The sequence below is a fragment of the Nomascus leucogenys genome, chromosome 10 (assembly GCF_006542625.1).
Source record: "Nomascus leucogenys isolate Asia chromosome 10, Asia_NLE_v1, whole genome shotgun sequence".
NCBI lineage: Eukaryota > Metazoa > Chordata > Mammalia > Primates > Hylobatidae > Nomascus > Nomascus leucogenys.
In genome coordinates, this window is record NC_044390.1 from 59,964,122 (window position 1) to 59,986,964 (window position 22,843).

Below are 22,843 nucleotides of genomic sequence, written 5' to 3' on the forward strand. Positions count from 1 at the left end.
CCATGAACAGGATCCACCACGATGGCCCTTGGCTTGGAGCCGTTCTCCCTGAATAACGTTTTCCTCTTCACACCCTTGGTATCCGCAACAGAGACAGCGCCCAGGACAGAGTCGGTCCAGTAGATGTTGCTGTGGATCCAGTCCACAGCCAGCCCGTCGGGGGCCTGGAGGTCCCTGCTGATGACGGTGTCGTAGGAAGAGACGCCGTGGGCTCTGTCAAGCTGGGTGCTGAGGCAGGAGGAGAGGAGGGCATCAGGGCCAGAAGCCCTCATCTCACCTGCGGGCCAAGGCTGCAGGCAGGGGCGACGCTCACCTGTAGATCATTCTCTGGGACAGGTCAGACCAGTAGATTCTATTGCTGGCCACCTCCGTGTCCAGAGCGACCACGTTCCTCAGGTTGGGGATGAGGCTGGTGTACTCGCTCCGGTCCAGCGTCATCTTCCTGACCTCATGCCGGTTGGTGAAGATGAGGTAGGCGATGGAGCCTGGGGACCCGGGGAGCGAGGTCAGGGGGGCAGAGGGGACCCGTCGATGGAACCAAGAGTGACTCCCCATCCCCTCGTGTCACCCTGCACGAGTGCAGCTGAGCCAGAGGAGGCACCCAGAAAAATAGAGTGGAAAAGACCACCCGACGGGAACAGGCACAGTGGTGCCCGCCTGTAATCCCAGCATTTTGGGAGGCTGAGGCAGGAGAATCACTTTATGTCAGGAGTTCAAGACCAGCCTCACCAACATGGTGAAATCCCCGTCTCTACTAAACGTACAAAAACTAGCCAGGTTTGGTAGCAGGAACCTGTAATCCCAGCTACTCAGAAGGGTGAGGCAGGAGAATTGCCTGAACCTGGGAGGTGGAGGTTTCAGTAAGCCAAGATTGCGCCACTGCACTCCAGCCTGGGTGACAGAATGAGACTCTGTCTCAAAAAAAAAAATTAGCCAGGCATGGTGGCACATGCTACTCCAGAGGCTGAGGCGGGATAATCACGTGAACCCAGGAGGTCAAGGCTGCAGCGAGCTATGATGGAGGCTGCACTACACTACAGGCTGGAAGACAGAGCAAAACCCTGTTTCTAAAAAATAATAATAGCCAGGTGTGGTGTCTGTAATCCCAGCACTTTGGGAGGCCAAGGCAGGAGGATCACTTGGGTTCAGGAGTCCAAGACTAGCCTGGCCAACATGGTGAAACCCTGTTTTTACTAAAAATATGAAAATTAGCGGCCGGGCGCCGTGGCTCACGCCTGTAATCCGAGCACTTTGGGAGGCTGAGGCGAGCAGATCACAAAGTCAGGAGATCGAGACCATCCTGGCTAACATGGTGAAAACTGTCTCTACCAAAAATACAAAAAATTGGCCTGGCACGGTGGCGGGCTCCTGTAGTCCCAGCTACTAGGGAGGCTGAGGCAGGAGAATGGCGTGAACCCAGGAGGCGGAGCTTGCAGTGAGCCAAGATCGTGCCATTGCACTCCAGCCTGGGCGACAGAGCGAGACTCCGTCTCAAAAAAAAAAAAAGAAAAAAAAAAAGAAAATTAGCCAAGCATGGTGGCATGCACCTGAGGTCCTGGCTACTCCGGAGGCTGAGGTAGGAGGATCAACAAATCCTCCTGCCCTCAAGCAATCCTCCCGCCTCAGCCTCCCGAGTAGCTGGGACCACAGGTGTGCAGCACCATGTCTAGCTAATTTTTTTCTTTAACCCCTTGAAGTCACTCCCCGGGTTGTCCCTGAAAGGAAAGCCAGTTCCTGTTCCACCAGCAGGGCTGAGGGTTCCGTTAACTGGATATTCCCAAAAACTAGGACATATGCAGGCATCCCCCTGGCAAGCCCAAGTCCTAACAGGGCGGCAGACTCCCCTGCCAGAGCCCTCAGGAGCAAACAGCCTCCTGGTCAGGGGACATGAGTCTGTGCAAAGTTCAGATGATGAAACTCCCCACCACTGCTGCCTGCAAGGGGTGAGGCCGCCCCCAACCGCCGCCTTCCCGCTCTCACCTACAGCCTTGCAGGCCTTGCTGTGGGGGTCCAGCTGGAAGCCTTCCTCACACTGGCACTTGTAGCCACCCTCCAGGTTCACGCAGAGCTGGCTGCAGGTGTCGGGATCCTGACACTCATCGATATCTGGGAGACAGAGAAAGAGGCTTGGTGGGGACACTCTTTCCCAATGGCTAGAGACGGAGCGATGGGACCCAGGCCAAAACCTACACCTTCGAAGGCAGCCAGGAGACAGCCCAGCCTCTCGGGGGATGTAATCAAGGAAACAGCCAGGTGCATCCCCAGCCATCACCTGACCTCACCATTCACCACGGGAACCCAACCAAGAGTGTGAAGCTGTGTCAGCTGAAAATATTTTTTTTCTTTTCTTTTCTTTTCTTTGAGACGGAGTTTCACTCTTGTTGCCCAGGCTGGAGTGCAATGGCACGATCTCGGCTCACCGCAACCTCCGCCTCCCGGGTTCAAGTGATTCTCCTGCCTCAGCCTCCCGAGTAGCTGGGATTACAGGCATGCGCCACCACGCCCGGCTAATTTTGTATTTTTAGTAGAGGCGGGGTTTCTCCACGTTGATCAGGCTGGTCTCAAACTCCTAACCTCAGGTGATCCACCTGCGTCTGACTCCCAAAGTGTTAGGATTACGCGCCCGGCCTGAAATTTCTTAATTACCAATCCCCAGAAGCAAGAACCTCTGGCCAGACAATGATAGTTTTCCATGCTGGTGGAATCTCATGAAACCCTCCTAACTGCTTTCAAGCCCGCTTAACAGATGGGGAAACTGAGGCATGAGGGGTTTGGTTGCCATGTCAGGAAGCGCAGAGGAGGCCCAGGGCTCAGTCCCACCCGGGAATCACCTTCGCATCTTCGCTGGGCCACCAGCTGGAAGCCGTCAGGGCACAGGCACTCGTAGCCGATCTTAAGGTCATTGCAGACGTGGGAACAGCCGCCGTTGTTGTCCAAGCATTCGTTGGTCCCTGCGCAGGGCCAGGGGACACAGACTGGTCACTCTCGCCCACCCATCCCTTCACCGCCAACCTTGGCTCACTACAACCTCCACCTTCCAGGTTCAAGTGATTCTCCTGCCTCAGCTTCCCGAGTAGCTGGGACTATAGGCATGCGCCACCATGCCTGGCTAATTTTTTTGTATTTTTAGCAGAGACGGAGTTTCACTCTTGTTGCTCAGGCTGGAGTGCAATGGCACGATCTCGGCTCACTGCGAACTCTGCCTCTCGGGTTCAAGCGATTCTCCTGCCTCAGCCTCCTGAGTAGCTGGGATTACAGGCGCCCGCCACCATGACAGGCTGATTTTTTGTATTTTTACTAGAGATGGGGTTTCACCACGTTGGCCAGGCTGGTCTCGAACTCCTGACCTCAGGTGATGTGCCCGCCTCGGTCTCCCAAAGTTTTGGGATTACAAGCGTGTGCCACCGCACTTGGCTCAGTGAAATAAGCTGGTCAAAAAAGGAAAATGCTGTCTGATTCCACTAAAAGGAGGTCCCTAGAGCCATCACATTCATAGGGACAGAAAGTAGAATGGTGGGTGCCAGGAGTTGGGGAGGGGATGGAGAGTGAGTGTTTCATGGGAACAGAGCTTCAGTTTGGGAAGATAAAAGAGTTCTAGGGCTGGGCGCAGTGCCTTATGCCTGTATTCCCAGCACTTTGGGAGGCTGAGGTGGGAGGATCACTTGAGGTCAGGAGTTCGAGACCAGCCTGGCCAACATGATGAAACGCAGTCCATCTCTACTGAAAATACAAAAATTAGCTAGGCGTGGTGGCAGGCACCTGTAATCCCAGCTACTGAGGAGGCTGAGGCAGGAGAATTGCTTGAACCTGGTAGGTGGAGGTTGCAGTGAACCAAGATCGCACCATTGCACTCCAGCCTGTGCGACGAGTGAGACTGTCTCAAAAAGAATTAAAAAAAAAAGAGTTCTGGAGATGGTGGTTGTGATGTTGTACAATAGTGTGAATGTGCTAATGGCACAGAACTGTGCACTTAATAAGGTTTAAGAAGGTAAAGTTTGGTGGGAAGGGGGAAGGGACAGCATTAGGAGATATACCTAATGCTAAATGACGAGTTAATGGGTGCAGCAAAACAACATGGCACATGGATACGTATGTAACAAACCTGCACATTGTGCACATGTACCCTAAAACCTAAAGTATAATAATAATAAAAAAAAAGTAAATTTTATGTTACATGTTTTTTACTGTAGTTTATATATATAAAACAAGTTATATATATATTTATATATAAAACAGGTTATATATATATTTATATATAAAACAAGTTATATAGATATATATAAAAAACAACAGTTTTATATCTATATCTAGATATAGATATAGATATGTATAGATAGATAGATATATAGAAAACAATAGTTTTATATATCTATATATAGATATATAGATATAAAACAACAAAAGTCCGGGTGCTGTAGCTCATGCCTGTAATCCCAGAACTTTGGGAGACCAAGGCAGGCAGATAGCTTGAGCCCAGGAGTTCAAGGCCAGCATAGGCAAACATGTTTTTGTTTGAGACGGACTCTCACTCTGTCGCTCAGGCTGGAGTGCAGTGGTGCAACCTCAGCTCACTACAACCTCCGCCTCCTGCGTTCAAGCGATTCTCCTGCCTCAGCCTCCCGAGCAGCTGGGACTACAGACATGCGCCACCACGCCTGGCTAATTTTTTGTATTTTTAGTAGAGACGGGGTTTCAACGTGTTAGCCAGGATGGTCTTGATCTCCTGACCTCATGATCCTCCCGCCTCGACCTCCCAAAGTGCTGGGATTACAGCCGTGAACCATCCCGCCAGGCCTAAAAATGGCTTTTACATATTTAAATACCTGAGAAGAAAAATAAAAATAAAAAGGGAAAATCATTTTCACGACACAAAACAGTTATATGAAATTCCAGGCCGGGCGCGGTGGCTCACGCTTGTAATCCCAGCACTTTGGGAGGCCGAGGCGGGCGGATCGCGAGGTCAGGAGATCGAGACCACGGTGAAACCCCGTCTCTACTAAAAATACAAAAAATTAGCCAGGCGTGGTGGCGGGCGCCTGTAGTCCCAGCTACTCGGAGAGGCTGAGGCAGGAGAATGGCGTGAACCCGGGAGGCGGAGCTTGCAGTGAGCCGAGATTGTGCCACTGCACTCCAGCCTGGGCGACAGAGCGAGACTCCGTCTCAAAAAAAAAAAAAAAAAAAAAAATTCCAATTTCAGTGTCCATAAATAACATTTTCTGGGCCCACAGCCACATGTATTGGTTTGCGTTCTGTGCGTGGTTGTGTTCACCCAACAGCCATGTTGAGGAACTGCACCAGAGATCGTATGGCCCACAGTGTCCAAAATATTTACTTTTTTTAGAGGTAGGGTCTCTTGCTCTGTTGCCCAGATTGAAGTGTGGTGGTGTGATCACAGCTCACTACAGTCTCCAACTCCTGGGCCCAAGCGATCCTCCTTCCTCAGCCTCCTGATTAGCTGAGATGACAGGAGTGTGCCACCGTGCCCAAGCCCACTCTGGTATATGACAGAGAAAACTTGCCACTGCCTTCTCTATACAGTACAGTTATCCTAATATGGTCTTTCAGCATCCACCACAGAGGGTTGGGAAAAAAAAAAAACCCTCACCAGGACGAGGTGGCTAACGCCTGTAATCCCCACACTTCAGGAGGCGGGCAGATCACTTGAGGTCAGGAGTTCGAGGCCAGCCTGGCCAACATGGTGAAACCCCATCTCTACTAAAAATACAAAAATTAGCCCGGCAAGGTGGCATTCAGCTATAGTCCCAGCTACTCAGGAGGCTGAAGCAGAAGAATCGCTTGAACCTGGGAGGTGGAGGTTGTGGTGAGCCAAGATCACGCCACTGCACTCCAGCCTGGGCAACAGAGCAAGACTCTGTTTCAAAACAACAACAACAGACCTCAAGACAGAAGCAGGCACCCAAGGAAAAGAATTCATGTATTTCAGAATTCGCTTCTTTGTTTTTTTTTTTTTTTTGAGACAGAGTCTCACTCTGTCGCCCAGGCTGGAGTGCAATGGTGCGATCCCGGCTCACTGCAACCTCTGCCTCCCAGGTTCAAGCGATTCTCCTGCCTCAGCCTCCTGAGTAGCTGGGATCACAGGTGCCCGCCACCACACCTGGCTAATTTTTTGTAGTTTTAGTAGAGATGTGGTGTCACCGTATTAGCCAGGATGGTCTCAATCTCCTGCCCTGGTGATCTGCCTGCCTCGGCTTCCCAAAGTGCTGGGATTACAGGCGTGAGCCATTGCGCCCAGCATCGCTTCATTTTTTAATTTTTTTGCATGGGGTGGGTCACGCCTGTAACCCCAGCACTTTGGGAGGCCGAGGTGGGCGGATCATGAGGTCAGGATTTCAACACCAGCCTGGCCAACATAGTGAAACCCTATCTCTACTAAAAATACAAAAAATTAGCCGGGCTTGGTGGTGGGCGCCTGTAATACCTGCTACTCAGGAGGCTGAGGCAGGAGAATCACTTGAACCCGGGAGGCAGAGGTTGCAGTGAGCCAGGATCTCGCCATTGCGCTCCAGCCTGGGCGACCGTGCGAGACTGTCTCAAAATGAAAAAAGGAGCCCTTTGCACAGGCTGGGCAGAGTGGAGTTCGCAAAACACTACAGCACTCATGTCTCAGCCCCATTCCTGGCTCCCCACAAGTTCTGCAAGCCACCTGCAGCAAGACTCACCGCACTCCTTGATGGGTTCATCTGACCAGTCCTGGCAGTCTCTAGCCATGTTGCAGACTTTGTCCAGGGTGATGCATTCGCCGCTGTGACACTTGAACTTGTTGGGTCCTTCGCAGAGTGTCACTGTGAGAGCCAGAGAGAGGAAGGAGGAAGGTCAGGTATGTCTGAGCTGCAGCCTGCTTGGCACTCATTCATATAATAGTTTATTCGCCTAAGAACGCATGCAAATGGATTCATTAAGCAAACGCATCAGGCATGGTGGTTTGTGCCTGTAATCCCAGCACTTTGGGAGGCCAAGGCAGGCAGATCGCTTGAGCCCAGGAGTTCGAGACCAGCCTGGGCAATATGGCAAAACCACATCTCTACTAAAAATACAAAAAAATTAGGCCTGGCGCGGTGGCTCACACCTATAATCTCAGCACTTTGGGAGGTCGAGTCGGGTGGATCACCTGAGGCCAGGAGTTCAAGACCAGCCTGGCCAATATGGAGAAACCCTGTCTCTAATAAAAATACAAAAAATTAGCCGGGCGTGGTGGTGTACGCCTTTAATCTCAGCTACTCGGGAGGCTGAGGCAGGAGAATCACTGGAACACTAGAGGAAGAGGCTGCCGTGAGCTGTGATTGCACCACAGCACTCCAGCCTGGGTGTCAGAGCGAGACTCCGTCTCAAAACAAAAGGAAGTGAGGCTCTGGGAAGTCAAGTCACTTGCCCACAGACACACAGCTGGTGCAGAGCTGACCAGGGAAGCGCCCTCTGGCTTCACAAATCATTTGCAAGCAGCAAGGCACAGAGAATGGGGGATGGAAAACCAGATGGCCAGCGCTCACCGTTAATGCAGCCAACTTCATCGCTCATGTCCTTGCAGTCATATTCTCGGTCACACTGCCGGCTGCCATGGATGCAGGTTCCATCAGAGCACTGGAATTCGTCAGGGCGACAGGTAGCCACAGCTGGAAAACAGGACAGAGTGTGAAAATTTTCTCAAGAAAAGACAACCAGAGAAAAAGAAGCAGGGCCTTTAGCTGGGTGCAGCAGCTCATGCCTGGAATCCCAGCACTTTGGGAGGCCAAGGCAGGAGGATTGATTGAGCCCAGGAGTTCAAGACCAGCCTGTGTCTGTACAAAAAAATTGGCCAGGCTTGGTGGTACAGCCTGTGGTTCCAACTGCTTGAGAGGCTGAAGTGGGAGGATCGCTTGAGCCAAGGAGATCAAGGCCTCAGTGAGCCATAATCGTGCCACTTTATTTCAGCCTGGGTGACAGCAAGACCCTGTCTCAAAAAAACAAAAAAAGGCTGGGTGCAGCAGTGCACGCCTGTAATCCCAGCACTTTGGGAGGCCAAGGCGGGTGGATCACCTGAGGTCAAGAGTTCATGACTAGCCTGAATAACATGGTGAAACCCCATCTCTACTAAATAGAAAAAAAAATAGCCGGAGGTGGTGGCACATGCCTGTAATCCGAGCTACTTCGGAGGCTGAGGCAGGAGAATAGCTTAAACCCAGGAAGCGGAGGTTGCAGTGAGCTGATCGCGCCACTGCACTCCAGCCTGGAGACAGAGGGAGACTCCGTCTCAAAAAAAAACAAAAAACAAAAACAAAACACAAACAACAAAAAACAACCAGCACCTTCCAAACAGTGATTTCCCAATAAGCTAACAGGAACCATCGGCCGGCCTGGGGCCTCATGGTGGCCATATGGTTGCAGGAAATTTAGAGATGAAAAAAAAATCACAGAGTGAGACTCCATCTCAAAAACAAAAAAAAAGAAAGAAAAGAAAAAACATGAAATGGGAATATTTTCTTGGCATGTTGTTCGAAATCCACTTCAGCGCCTAAATCACTGCACAAACCACATCTGGGGGAGCCCAGGGACAGGTGATAGAACGCCCCACCCCCGCCCCCGGCCCTGCCCATACCGCAGTTCTCCTCGTCAGATTTGTCCTTGCAGTCGGGGCCACCGTCACAGCGCCAGCTGGAGTGGATGCACTCGCCGCTTCGACAGTGGAACTCGAAGGCTGAGCAGGGGCCACTGTCCCCTTGGAACACGTCAAGACCCCCACAGCGCTGCGGCCACTCATCTGAGCCATCTTCGCAGTCGGGATCATTGTCGCAGGCCCACAGCTGGGGGATGCAGGTGGAGCTGTTGCACTGGAAGCTGGCGGGGCCGCAGGTGAGCACCGGGCAGGAGGCCTCGTCCGAGCCGTCCAAGCAGTCCTGGTCTGAGTCACAGACGAACTGCCGATAGATGCACTTCCCATCGTGGCAGCGAAACTCGTCCTGGGAGCACGTCCTGGGGGCTGCAGGGATGGATGGGCCGAGACCACCGTCACCGTGAAGTCTCCCGACACCAGCCCATTCTATAGCCGGGAACACTGCCACAGTGAGGCCAGGCCCCTGGAGAGGCGGGCTGGGGAGCAGTCAGGGGCCATGGACTCTGAACCACTGCCCTCTCGGTGCCTCAGTTTCCTCATCTGTATACATCTCCCAGCACTGCTATGAGGACTGGTGTGTTAATAGGCGTAAAGCTGTTAAACTGAGGCCTGCAAGATGGTAGCACCATTGGTAGAATTGCTGTCCTTATTTTGGGTTGAGTATCCCTTCTCTAAAATGCTTGGGACCAGAAGTGTTTTGGATTTTGAATTTTTTTTTTATTTTGGAATATTTTCAGGTTTGGAATATTTTTCTGATTTTGGAATGTTTTAAATTTGGAATATCCTTAATGTTGTGGGTGAGCATTGGCTATCTGGGCCAGTGGTGTGGGGGTAAGAATTTATCAAGACAGTTGTAGGTGCAGCCGGCCTCGGTGGCTCATGGCCGTAATCCTAGCGCTTTGGGAGGCTGACATGGGAGGATCACTTGAGGTCAGGAGTTCAAGACCACCTTGGCCAACGTGGTGAAACCCTGTCTCTACTAAAAATACAAAAATTAGCCTGGCGTGCTGGTGCACACCTGTAATCCCAGCTACTCGGGAAGCTGAGGCAGGAGAATCGCTCGAACCCAGTAGGTAGAGGTTGCAGTGAGCTGAGATTGCACCACTGAACTCCAGCCTGGGCAACAGAGTGAGACTCCATCTCGAAAAAGAAAGAAAGAAATTTTTAAAAAGGCAGTTGTAAGTACAGAAAGACAGATTTATTCCAGAAAGTAGATAGGAAAATACCTTGCAAGAAAGCAACAAGCAGGTCAGCAAGAGAGGAGCTGACTGCCAGAAGACAAAGGCTTGCTGGGAATTTTTTTTTTTTTTTTTTTTGAGTCGAAGTCTCACTCTTGTCCCCCAGGCTGGAGTGCGATGGCATGATCTCGGCTCACTGCAACCTCCGCCTCCGGGTTCAAGCGATTCTCCTGCCTCAGCCTTCCAAGTAGCTGGGATTACAGGCACCTGCCACCACGCCTGGCTAATTTTTTTGTATTTTTAATAGAGACAGGGTTTCACCATGTTGGCCAGGCTGGTCTCAAACTCCTGACCTCAGGTGGTCCGCCCACCTCAGTCTCCCAAAGTGCTGGGATTACAGGTGTGAGCCACCGCACCCGGCCACTTGCTGGAGATTTTATAGAATGGTGCTTGTGCTGTGTGCTGAAGAGGGCTTTGTGCAGTACTTATAATGCCAAGGTTGCAGTGAGCTAACTTGCAATTTTCTATCAGCCGAGGTGTTTGGTGATAGCTGGGCACAGGAAGATAAGGAGTTATTTACACAGGATGGTTGTGTGTTCTGGACCATGAAGAAAGGCAGACTTACATAGTTTGTCTGCCTTCTTCTTCTTCTTTTTTTTTTTTTTTTTGAGACAGAATTTCGCTCTTGTCCCCCAGGCTGGAGTGCAGTGGCGCGATATTGGCTCACTGCAACCTCTGCCTCCCAGGTTCAAGTGATTCTTCTGTCTCAGCCTCCTGAGTAGCTGGGATTACAGGCACGCGCCACCACACCTGGCTAGTTTTTGTATTTTTAGTAGAGATGGGGTTTCACCATGTTGGCCAGGCTGCTCTCGAACTCCTGACCTCAGGTGATCCACCCGCCTCAGCCTCTCAAAGGGCTGGGATTACAGGGGTGAGCCACCATGCCCGACCCTATCTGCCTTCTTTTATTGCTTTCCCTTGGTTCGGCCAGCCTGGCTTTTTTCCTAATTAGGACTCCACACTTAGTGGTAAAAATCCGAAATCCAAAATGCTCCAATAAGCATTTCCTTCTAAAGGTCAGTGCTCAAGACGTTTCAGAATTTCGGGTGCTCAAGACTTTGAATTTTGGGTTTTTGGATTTGGATGTGCCACTTGTATTAAGACAGCCAAGAAGACGCCCAGCTTCAAAGTCCATTTCCCTTTGGGATTCTTGGCCTTGCTCCTTGGCAGAATTTTCTGGCTTTTTCCCGTTCATGTTACGTGGGTCATTGAGGCTTGGCTAGCAAGTGTCACTATGTGTTCAGCCTCACGGGGTGGGGATCACGGGATCATGGGGATCACGACCAGCGGGGATCACAGTGGCTTGCCAGTGTGTGTGCCAGGTGGCTAGCCCTCGGCAGGGACGGCCTCCCTGACTGTGCGTGACAAACCCGAAGAGGTAGCACCATCCCCACTTTGTAATGCCTCCTGGTCAAGGGGGGATTTAAAGAGCAGAAGAGGCTGGGTATGAGCCCCCAAGAGATGGAGCCCAGTTAGGGGCAGCTGCCTTGCAGCTTGAGCAGGACCCCATAGAGACAAAGTCAGACCACTCCCCAGGACCCAGATGGGCTCAATAGCAAAGGCAGGGCCACACTTACGACAGCCTTGCTCGTCTGAGCCATTCTCGCAGTCCACTTGACCATCGCACCTCCAGAACTGAGGAATGCAGCGGTTGACACGGCCCCCACAGCTGAAGTCCCCGGATTTGCAGGTGACAGACACTACAGAAGAGACAGGATTGAACTGTCACTCAAAGAAAAGACCCACTGAGGCCGAGCACTGTGGCTCACGCCTGTAATCCCAGCACTTTGGGAGGCCAAGGCGGGTGGATCACCTGAGGTCAAGGGTTCAAGACCAGCCTGGCCAATATGGTGAAACCCTGTATCTACTAAAAATACAAAAATTAGCTGGGTGTGGTGGCGGGCGCCTGTAATTCCAGCTACTCGGGAGGCTGAGGCAGGAGAATCACTTTAACCTGGGAGGAGGAGGTTTCGGTGAGCCGAGATCCTGCCATTTCACTCCAGCCTGGGCGGCAGAGTGAGACTCTGTCACACACACACACACACACACACACACACACACACACACACACACACACAAAGACCCACTGGCCTTGCCAATCCTGTCTTTGCAAAGGAAAGCCCCAGAACTTTGAAGAAAATGTCAATCCCACTTTTTTTTTTTTTTTTTTGAGACAGAGTCTTGCTCTGTCGCCCAGGCTGGAGTGCAGTGGCACCATCTCGGCTCACTGCAAGCTCCGCCTCCTGGGTTCACGCCATTCTCCTGCCTCAGCCTCCCTAGTAGCTGGGACTGCAGGCGCCCGCCCCAACGCCTGGCTAATTTTTTGTATTTTTTAGTAGAGACGGGGTTTCACCATGTTAGCCAGATGGTCTCGATCTCCTGACCTCGTGATCCACCCGCCTTGGCCTCTGAAGGTGCTGGGATTACAGGCGTGAGCCACTGCGCCCAACCTAATCCCACTTTTTTTTTTAGTAGAGATGAAGTTTCATCATGTTGAGCAGGCTGGTCTCAAACTCATGGCCTCAAGTGATCCGCCCACCTCAGCCTCCCAAAGTGCTAGGATTCTAGGCATAAGCCACCATGCCTGGTCTCCCATTAAAAAAATATATATATATGGGCCGGGCTCAGTGGCTCACGCCTGTAATCCCAGCACTTTGGGAGGCCAAAGCTGGCGGATCACGAGGTCAGGAGATTGAGACCATCCTGGCTAACATGGCGAAACCCCGTCTCTACTAAAAATACAAAAAATTAGCTGGGTGTGGTAGTGGGCGCCTGTAGTCCCAGCTACTCGGGAGGCTGAGGCAGGAAAACGGCGTGAACCTGGGAGGCACAGCTTGCAGTGAGCCGAGATCGCGCCACTGCACTCCAGCCTGGGTAACAGAGCAAGACTCCATCTCAAAAAAAAAAGAAATGGGGTCTAGCTGTGTCACCCAGGTGGCCCTCTAACTCCTGGGCTTTATAAAGCAATCTTTCTGGCTTTCTGCCTCAGCCTCCCAAGTAGCTGGGACTACAGACACAAGCCATTTTGCCCGGCCAAGCCTACCCCTTTATGGGTCAAAACAGAGGGCATTTAAATGGAGCTTGTTAAAAATTGGACATTAGGCTGAGTGCGGTGGCTCACACCTGTAATCTCAATACTTTGGGAGGTTGAAGCGAGAGAATCGCTTGAGCCCAAGAGGTCAAGGCTGCAGTGAAGTATGATTGTGCCAATGGACTCCAGCCTGGGCAACAGAATTAGACTCCATCTCTTAAAAAAAAAAAAATAGGCCGGGCGCAGTGGCTCATGCCTGTAATCCCAGCACTTTGGGAGGCCGAGGCGGGTGGATCACGAGGTCAGGAGATCGAGACCATCCCGGCTAACATGGTGAAACCCCGTCTCTACTAAAGATACAAAAAATTATCCAGGTGTGGTGGCAGGTGCCTGTAGTCCCAGTCACTTGGGAGGCTGAGGCAGGAGGATGGCGTGAACCTGGGAGGCGGAGGTTGCAGTGAGCCAAGATCACGCCACTGCACGCCAGCCTGGGCAACAGAGCGAGACTCCGTCTCAAAAAAAAAACAAAAAAAAATAGACATTAGGTTATGCAAAGTTTTGGAACAAGATAGAGGTGGTGGCCACACAGCAATGCAAATGTATTAATGCCACTGAGCTGGTTAATTTCATGTTATGTGAAATTCACATCAATTGAAAAAACAATAGAGCCATTTAATGGCTTTAAGGAAAGCTCCAATAATTCATTCTCTCCCCACCTCCTAATTCATGATCGAATACATCAAAATCCACTGGCCACTTTTCCAGCTGCCATCATCAAAAAGGGGTTAAGAATCGTGTCACAGGCCAGGCGTGGTGCCTGTAATCCCAGCACTTTGGGAGGCCAAAGCCAGCGGATCACTTGAGACCAGAAATTCAAGACCAGCCTGGCCAACATGGTAAGACCCTGTCTCTATTACAAAAAAAAAAAAAAAAAAAAATGCGTATCATGCCCAAAGGGGACTCACAGCACGTCTCCTGGGACTCATCAGAGCCATCCTGGCACTCAGCGCTGCCATCGCAGACCCACTTGTAGGAGATGCATTTCCCATCTTGGCACTGGAACTCGTTTCTTTCACATCTGTCGCCCACTGAGAGAGAGGAAAAGGAGAAAGGGTCTACTCAACGCCAGAATCAGAAACTGACCACGTTTCCTGTGTCTGTTTCCTGCCAACTAAAGAATTAACCAGAAATGTCATCTGATCAGGAACAGTCTGATTCCCAGGGAATTAAGCAAGCACAGCAAATGAAATTTTATGAACCCCAAAATACAGTGGAGGACACAAAGAAGAAACCCAAGACAGACACTTGTCAACAAAGGCTAATGTTGTTGATTCCAAAATATGGACTCTCTGGGGTATGGGAAAAAAAATATTAGAACTTCCATGCACATTAATAAAGAAAGGAAGAGTATTTAGCATATTAAAAATCTGTACTATGGCTAGGCGTGGTGGCTCACGCCTGTAATCACAACACTTTGGGAGGCTGAGGTGGGCAGATCACCTGAGGTCAGGAGTTCGAGACTAGCCTGACCAAAATACAAAATTAGCTGGGCGTGGTGGCACATGCCTGTAATCCCAGCTACTCAGGAGGCTGAGGCAGGAGAATCACTTCAGCCCAGGAGGCGGAGGTTGTGGTGAGCCGAGATGGTGCCATTGCACTCCAGCCTGGGCAACAGGAACAAAACTCCATCTCAAAAAAAAACCTGTACTGCCCAGGCACGTTGGCTCATGACTGTAATCCCAGCACTTTGGGAGGCAGAGGTGGGTGGATTCTTGAGCCCAGGAGTATGAGATCAGCCTTGACAACATAGTGAGACCCTTTATCTATTATAACTTTTTAAAAGTTAAAACAAAACAAACAAAACCTGTGTTGTTCTATCCTCCTGACCATTAAAAAAGCAAAACCAAAAAACTTGTACAGTAAACAGTCATGAAGAAAACTCACAGACACAGCATAATCATTAAGGTGGAAGAAAACTTGAGTTTTCTTCAGTAGTTAGGGAAGAAATACTTAGATAAAGAATTATGAGAAATTATAAATGTGGAGGCCAGAACGCAAATTTAGCAGTGAAGATAATCATGTATCTGAAGATCAGATCAAAAGAAATGGGAGAGAAACATTAACAAAAGATATAATAAGAGAAAACTTTTCCTTAGAAAACCAAGACTTGTATTATTACATTAAAATAAGAACAAAATAACTGTTTGGAAAATTTCCCAAAATATATTTACACCTTGGAAAAGAGATCAAAGTCTTATTGAATGTATTTAGTTTTCTTCTATTTTCTTTTTTTTTGAGATAGGGTCTCACTCTAGAGCGATCAGTGGAGCGATCATGGCCCACTGCAGCCTCAAACTCAGGCTCAGGCAATCTTCCCATCTCAGCCCCCTAAGTAGTTGGGACTAAAAGCACTCACCACCATGCTCAGCTAATTTTTCTACTTTTTGTAGAGATGGGGTCTTACTATGCTACCTAGGCTGGTCTTGAACTCTTGGTTTCAAGCAATCCTCCCACCTCAGCCTCCCAAAGTGTTGTGATTATAGGTGTATGCCATCACACTCGGCCTGTGTTTAATTTTATATATTAAATTTGGATGTAGAATACATTTTTTTTCTTTTTTTGAGACATAGCTTCGCTCTCTTACCCAAACAGGAGTGCAGTGGCAGGATCATGGCTTACTGCAACCTGGATTGAACCTCGTGGGCTCAAGTGATCTTCCTGCCTCAGCCTCCCAAATAAATGGGACTACAGGCACATGCCACCATGCCCAGCTAATGTTGGAATTTTTTGTAGAGACAAGGTCTCACTATGTTGCCTAGGCTGGTCTCAAACTCCTAAAGTGATCCTCCCTCCTCAGCCTCCCAATATGCTGGGATTACAGGCATTAGTCACTACTCTGGGCCTTCTAACGCCTTTCTATGAAAGATCAAGCAACTTTTATAAACCAAAGTATAAACTTTGATTCCCTATGTAAACTAAGGCAATAAAGGCAATAACAAATTATTATCATTATTTATTTTTTTTTTAGACAGAGTCTCACTCTGTCGCCCGGGCTAGAGTGCAGTGGTGCAATCTTGGCTCACGGCAACTTCTGCTTCCCAGGTTCAAGCGATTCTCCTCAGCCTCCCAAGTAGCTGGGGATCACCAGCAACTGCCACCATGCCGGGGTAATTTCTTGTATTTTAGTAGAGATGGAGTTTCACTATATTGACCAGGCTGGCCTTGAACTCCTGACCAAAGTGCTGGGATTATACGCAGGAGCCACCGTGCCCGGCCGCAATAACAAATTATGATTGCTTATCTCAGCGTGCACTATGCACTTATTATTAGTATAATAATGTAACAATACCAAGAAGAAAAAAAATCTGCCTTTTTTTTTAATTTTATTTTCTTTTTGACACAGTCTCGCTCTGTCTCCTGGGCTGGAGTGCAATGGCGCAGTCTCAGCTCACTGCAAACCTCCACCTCTGGGTTCAAGTGATTCTCCTGCCTTAGCTTCCTGAGTAGCTGGGAATACAGGCGCGTGCCACCACACCTGGCTAATTTTTGTATTTTCTGTAGAGACGGGGTTTCACCATGCTGCCCAGGCTGGTCTCAAATTCCTGACCTCAAGTGATCTGCCTGCCTCAGCCTCTCAGTGCTGGGATTACAGGTGTGAGCCACCAGGCCAAGCCAAGTCTGACTTTTTATCTTTGTGAAGATGTAACAGATGCTGTCCAGGAAAATCACATACAAGGGTTTGTTTTCCTGTTTTTGAGACAGAGTCTCATTCTGTTGCCCAGACTGGAATGCAATGGTATGATCTTGACTCACTGTAACCTCTGCCTCCCAGGTTCAAGAGATTCTCCTGCCTTAACCCTTCCAAGTAGCTGGGATTACAGGCACGAGCCACCGTGCCTAGCTACATATGTACATCGATAAGTTCTGATCGATGATTGAATCTTTGGGAGGCCGAGGCGGGCGGATCACCAGATCAGGAGATCGAGACCATCCTGGCAAACATGGTGAAACCCCATCTCTACTAAAAAAATGAGCCGAGCTTGTTGGCGGGCACCTGTAATCCCAGCTACTCAGGAGGCTGAGGCAGGAGAATCGCTTGAACCCGGGAGGCGGAGGTTGCAGTGAACCGAGATCACGGCACCATACTCCAGCCTGGGCAACAGACTCTGTCTCAAAAAAAAAAAAAGAAAAAGAAAATATGACCACATGGCCAGGTGCAGTGGCTCACGCCTGTAATCCCAACACTTTGGGAGGCAGAGACAGGATTGTTTGAGCCCAGGAGTTCCAGACTGGCCTAGGCAACATATCAAGACCCCATTTCTACAAAACAAAAAAAAGAATAATTTTAAAAAAAGGATATATGACCGCATCTTCTGTGATAACCCTTTCAGAAGGCAGAGCCTAATTCTTCTCCCCTGGAGTGGCACTGGACTTTTAATGACTTGCTTCTGATAGGAAAATATAGAGATGACAGGGAGTGGCTTCTGAGCCTAGTTCATGGCCACGCTCATTGTTGGATCGACTGCTCCAGGGGAGGCCAGCTGCATGTCTTGAGTCCACTCAAGCAGCTGAAGGGAGAGCTCCGCACAGCAGGGAACTGAGGCCTCCAGCCAAGAGCCACTGAGTGCGCCATCTTGGAAGTGGATCCTTCAACCCCAGCCAAGCCTTCCTTTGCCTGCAGCTTCTGAAAATATGTTTTTCTCTCCTGCCAATATTTTGATTGCAACCTCATGAGAGACCCTGAGCTGGAACCATCTAGCTGTGCTGCTTCCAAATTCCTGACACACAAAAACTGAGAAATCATAAATGTGTTGTTTTAAGCCACTACGTTTTGGGCTAATTTGATATGTAGCAAGAAATGAGTCATTTCCTCCTTTAAGCACAGTTGAAACTGAGTTGTAGGTAATTAACATACAACCTAACTTTAAAAGACGTGTCTATGTCTTTTTTTCTTTCTCTTTTGGACACAGTCTCATTCTGTCACCCAGCTTGGAGTGCAGTGGCATGACTGAGGCTCACGGCAGCCTCCACCTCCCAGGTTCATGCGATCCTCCTGCCTAAGCCTAACTGAACAACTGTGACTAGAGGGGTGCACCATCACACTCAGCTAACTTTTTATTTATTTTTTGCAGAGACAGGGGTCTCACTATGTTGCCCAGGCTGGTCTGAAACTCCTGGGCTCAAGTGATCCACCCACCCATCTCAGCCTCCCAAAGTGCTAGGATTACAGGCATGAGCCACTGCATCCAGCCCCCTTTAGCCCCCTTTATCTATTTCGTTCGTTTTCTTTTCTTTTTTTTTTTTTTTTTTTGAGACGGAGTCTCGCTCTGTCACCCAGGCTGGAGTGCAGTGGCGCGATCTCGGCTCACTGCAAGCTCCGCCTCCCGGGTTCACGCCATTCTCCTGCCTCAGCCTCTCCGAGTAGCTGGGACTACAGGCGCCCGCCACCACGCCCGGCTAATTTTTTGTATTTTTAGTAGAGACGGGGTTTCACCGTGGTCTCGATCTCCTGACCTCATGATCCGCCCGCCTCGGCCTCCCAAAGTGCTGGGATTACAAGCGTGAGCCACCGCGCCCGGCCTCCCTTTATCTATTTCAACTTTGATGGTTGACCCACCACATTCATGTGGATTCCCTGAAAGTCAGAGTAGTAAGGGGGTTAGATAGACAATCCTGGGCTTCAGTGGCTTTCCAGGCCATTTAACTAGAACGACTTGGGTAACTGACTTAAAATCCTTCTGGGACTCAGTCTCCTGATCTGTAAAATGGAGGAGAATGGCAGTCTCTACTTCCTAGAGGGTGTTTTGAGAATTAAAGAACAGAACAGGCTGGGCGCAGTGACTCACATCTGTAATCTCAGCACTTTGGGAGGCCGAAGTGGGCGGATCACCTGAGTTCAGGAGTTCGAGACCAGCCTGGCCAACATGGTGAAACCCCGTCTCTACTAAAAATACAAAAATTAGCCGGGCGTGGTGGCGGGCGCCTGTAATCCCAGCTGCTCAGGTGGCTGAGGCAGGAGAATCACTGGTACCCGAATGCCTGTAATTGCAGCTACTCAGGAGGCTGAAACACGAGAATCATTTGAACCCAGGAGGCAGGGGCTGCAGTGAGCCCAGATTGTGCCACTGCACTCCAGCCTGGGCAACAGAGCGGGACTCTGTCAAAAAAAAAAAAAAAAAAAAGAAGAAAAGAAAAAAGGGAAGGAAGAGAGAAGAAAATGAGTTGAGCTTTGGAATCTGCTGTGGTCACAAACTCTGATAATTCTCTTGCCCAACTACAGATCTGTCTGGGATGTCTCAGTGGAGGTGCTTTGACAATATCGTACACACCCCACTGACTCACAGCTCAATTTCAATTGTGCTTAAAGGAGGAAATGACTCATTTCTTGTGCTGACACACTGGGTGGGCAAAAAGCAATTGAGATTCCAGGAGGCTTGCGATAAATAAAAAGGAAAGTTGGGCCAGAGGCATTGGCAATCAAGATCTTAAGGGAGGAGCCTCTGATCACCCCACTAGGTGACGGCAGCTTTGGTGACCACTAATCCAGTGCTCTCACCTCCCTACCTCTGTACGAGGGCCCAGCTTACAAACTAAATGTGCCACTGGGTAGACCGGGAATGTCAGTAACACCTGAAGGTCCTTTAAGGCGGGATAAAGAACAATAAAAACCTTTCCCTGAAGAAAAACAAAACCTTTCCCTGGACCTCAAGCTCTTCCCTGACTATTATTCTCCAAATATTTGCTGGCCACAGGTGGCTCAAGACTGCACCCACGGGGAGGACCCCACGATGACCTATTTCTGTGATCTCTCACCTGGGCAACTCTCCAGCAACGGTTCAAAAGTGGATTTCCCCAGCACTTTGGGAGGCTGAGAAGGGAGGACTGCTTGAGCCCAGGAGTTTGAGACCAACCTGGGCAACAAAGCGAGACCCCCATCTCTACAAAAAATACAAAACTTAGCCAAGCATAGTGGCACACACCTGTAATCCCAGCTACTTGGGAGGCTGAGTGCGGAGGATGGCTTAAGCCTGGGAGGTCGAGGCTGCAGTGATCTGCGCTCCAGCCTGGGCGGGAGACCCTGTCTCAAAAAATAAAAACAAACAAACAAACAAACAAAAAATTTAAACTTAGCTGGGAGTGGCCGGGTTTGGCGGCTCACGCCTATAATCCCAGCACTTTGGGAGGCTGAGGCGGGTGGATCACCTGAGATTGGGAGTTCGAGAACAGCCTGAACCAACGTGGAGAAACCCCATCTCTACGAAAAATACAAAATTAGCCGGGCGTGGTGGCGCATGCCTGTAATCCCAGCTACTCAGAAGGATGAGGCAGGAGAATCGCTTGAACCAGGAGGCGGAGATTGCAGTGAGCCGAGATCGCACCATTGCACTCCAGCCTGGGCAACAAGAGCAAAACTCCATCTCAATAAATAAATAAATAAATAAACAAACAAACAAACTTAGCTGGGAGTGGTGACACGTGCGTGTAGTCCCAGCTACTCAGGAGGCTGAGAGAGGAAGATCAGTTGAGTGCAGAAGCTGGAGGCTGCAGTGAGCTATAACTGCACACTTCAGCCTGAGCGACAGGGCAAGACCCTGCCTCCAAAAAATAAAGGGGGATTTTACTGCAACAGGCGCAGCCAGAGAGCAGTTGCCTGCAAAATGAGCCTGCTTGGCCTAGCTAGTGGGGACAGGGCTCAGGAACGGAATAGTACTGAGTGAGAGCACGTGAGGGAGCTGTCCTCACAGTTGCTGCCCTTCCCGAGCAAAGGGACAAAACCAGTCCTGTTCCAAACGTCAACGGCTCAACGAAACTGCACCTCTTTCTTATTCTTTCAAGCAAGGTTGGCGTTTTTCATATTAGACCATTTGAATTTCAGGAAAAGCAAATTAGGCCAGGTGCAGTGGCTCACGCCTGTAATCTCAGCACTTGGGAGGCCAAGGCGGGTGGCTCACCTGAGGTCAGGAGTTCGAGACCAGCCTGGCCAACATGGCAAAACCCTGTCTCTACTAAAAGTACAAAATTAGCCAGGCATGGTAGCGGGTGCCCATATCCTAGCTACCCAGGAGGCTGAGACACGAGAATCCCTTGAACCCCGGAGGCGGAAGTTGCAATGAGCTGAGATTGCCTGGGTGACAGAGCGAGACTCCATCTCAAAAAAAAAAAAAAGGAAGTAAACTAGAGCATGGATCCCCAGATTTTCTCATGCTAGGGATGCCTAAAAAGCACTGAGCTCCTCTCAAAAAAACAAAAACACAAAAAGGCTGGGCGCAGTGGCTCAAGCCTGTAATCCCAGCACTTTGGGAGGCTGAGGCGGGCAGATCACGAGGTCAGGAGTTCGAGGCCAGCCTGACCAATATGGTGAAACCCCGTCTCTACTAAAAAATACAAAAATTAGCTGGTTGTGGTGGCGGGCACCTGTAGTCCCAGCTACTCAGGAGGCTGAGGCAGAAGAATCGCTTGAACCTGGGAGGCAGAGGTTGCAGTGAGCCGAGATTGCGCCACTGCACTCCAGCCTGGGAGACTCAAACAAAAATAAACAAACCAAAAAAACACCTCTATAAATTCTAGTCCTCTAGCCCTCCGATCTCTCAAGTCACGAGTGACAAGTCAGGCACAAGGTTATCGAAACAGAAAAAGAGAATACACATTTCTGCTTTTTTCCCCAGCATACAAATGAGGCGGTGAATGCTTTCGATGTTTTCTTTCCCCATGCTACTGAAAACAGTTGTACAAGGAAATCAAAATTGTAGCTAGAATCATTTCCTTGAAGGGGAAACAAACAAACGAAAATCTCCTGGCTTAAGGGAACAGAGCCAGCTGAAAACGAATGAGAAATCAATTGATCAGCTGGCACGGTGGGTCATGCCTGTAATCCTTGGACTTTGGGAGGCCGAGGCGGGTGGATCACGAGGTCAAGAGTTCGAGAACAGCCTGGCCAACATGGTGAAACCCCATCTCTACTACAAATACAAAAATTAGCTGGACGTGGTGGCTGGTGCCTATAATCCCAGCTACTCAGGAGGCTGAGGCAGGAGAATTGCTGGAACCCGGGAGGCGGGGGTTGCAGTGAGCTGAGATTACACCATTGCACTCCAGCCTGGGTGACAGAGCAAGACTCTGACTCAAAAAAAAAAAAAAAAGAAAGAAATTGATCAGTGCTTCTTTCCAAATGAGGTAAGTATTTTCCCCAGAGTGATCTCAGCAATTGATTTTGCTTCCGGAAGAGAGAGCCTGACTCTTTCACTGTTTGCTGCTGGTCGGTTACATCTGCAGTCTCTTAGCAACAAAAGGCTATTTGCTTGACAGTCAGGACAGAGGGTGGAAGGCAAAAGGGACATCAAAAAGCCCATCAAAATAATAATAATAATTAAAAAGCCCATCAAAGCACCCATCAAAGCAAGCAGCAACCGACCCATCTAGAATTGGATCTTATCAGGGAGGAAGTTCACAGATAAGAGCAGGAATGAGGAACAGAATTCCCCTACAGGTTTTCTGTCTCAACAAAGGTCTCCCTATTTTTTCTCACTGTTCCCAGGAAGATAGGTATTTCCGGAAATGACAAGGGAATCACCCTGGGGCTTGCTAAAGCAGACAACTCCCTTACTCGAGTTTGGGTGAGTCATTGACATGTTTGGAGCTGTGCTCACCACTGTTGCCTGATTTTGATCTAAGTGAAGGCTTGCGGCTCAGATTCCAACAACTTCCCTTTGTAAAGGAAATGGACAAGAAACTCCCCCCTGGATATGCCTTGAAGCCAGCTAGAGCGTGAGGTGGTGCAGCTAGAAGTGCTAGAAACACACACCACGGAGCTCTCAGAGGTCTGGAGGAAAACATCAGGGGTGTAGTCTCCTTGACAACAGAGGAAACATCACACTCTCAGCCATCCCGTGAGAAAGAAACTAAAGTGATGAACAAACAAGGCCTTGCTTAAGACTTCCTTAACATTTTCTCTTAAGGAAGATGTTG

The 22,843-nt window shown here is 49.6% G+C and overlaps 1 protein-coding gene across 1 annotated transcript in view; it reads right to left on the reverse strand.

Moving 5' to 3' along the window:
* The window catches only part of LDLR (low density lipoprotein receptor), a 44,818-nt gene that overhangs the window by 19,436 nt on the left and 2,539 nt on the right, over positions 1–22,843 (reverse strand). Inside the window, exons 2-10 of the mRNA XM_030820826.1 lie at positions 13,843–13,965; positions 11,424–11,546; positions 8,594–8,974; positions 7,509–7,631; positions 6,681–6,803; positions 2,832–2,951; positions 1,981–2,106; positions 314–485; positions 1–228 (exon numbers count right to left, since the gene is read on the reverse strand). Of these exons, the coding sequence (XP_030676686.1) occupies positions 1–228; positions 314–485; positions 1,981–2,106; positions 2,832–2,951; positions 6,681–6,803; positions 7,509–7,631; positions 8,594–8,974; positions 11,424–11,546; positions 13,843–13,965 (1,519 nt within the window). The remainder of the gene's footprint in view (positions 229–313; positions 486–1,980; positions 2,107–2,831; positions 2,952–6,680; positions 6,804–7,508; positions 7,632–8,593; positions 8,975–11,423; positions 11,547–13,842; positions 13,966–22,843) is intronic.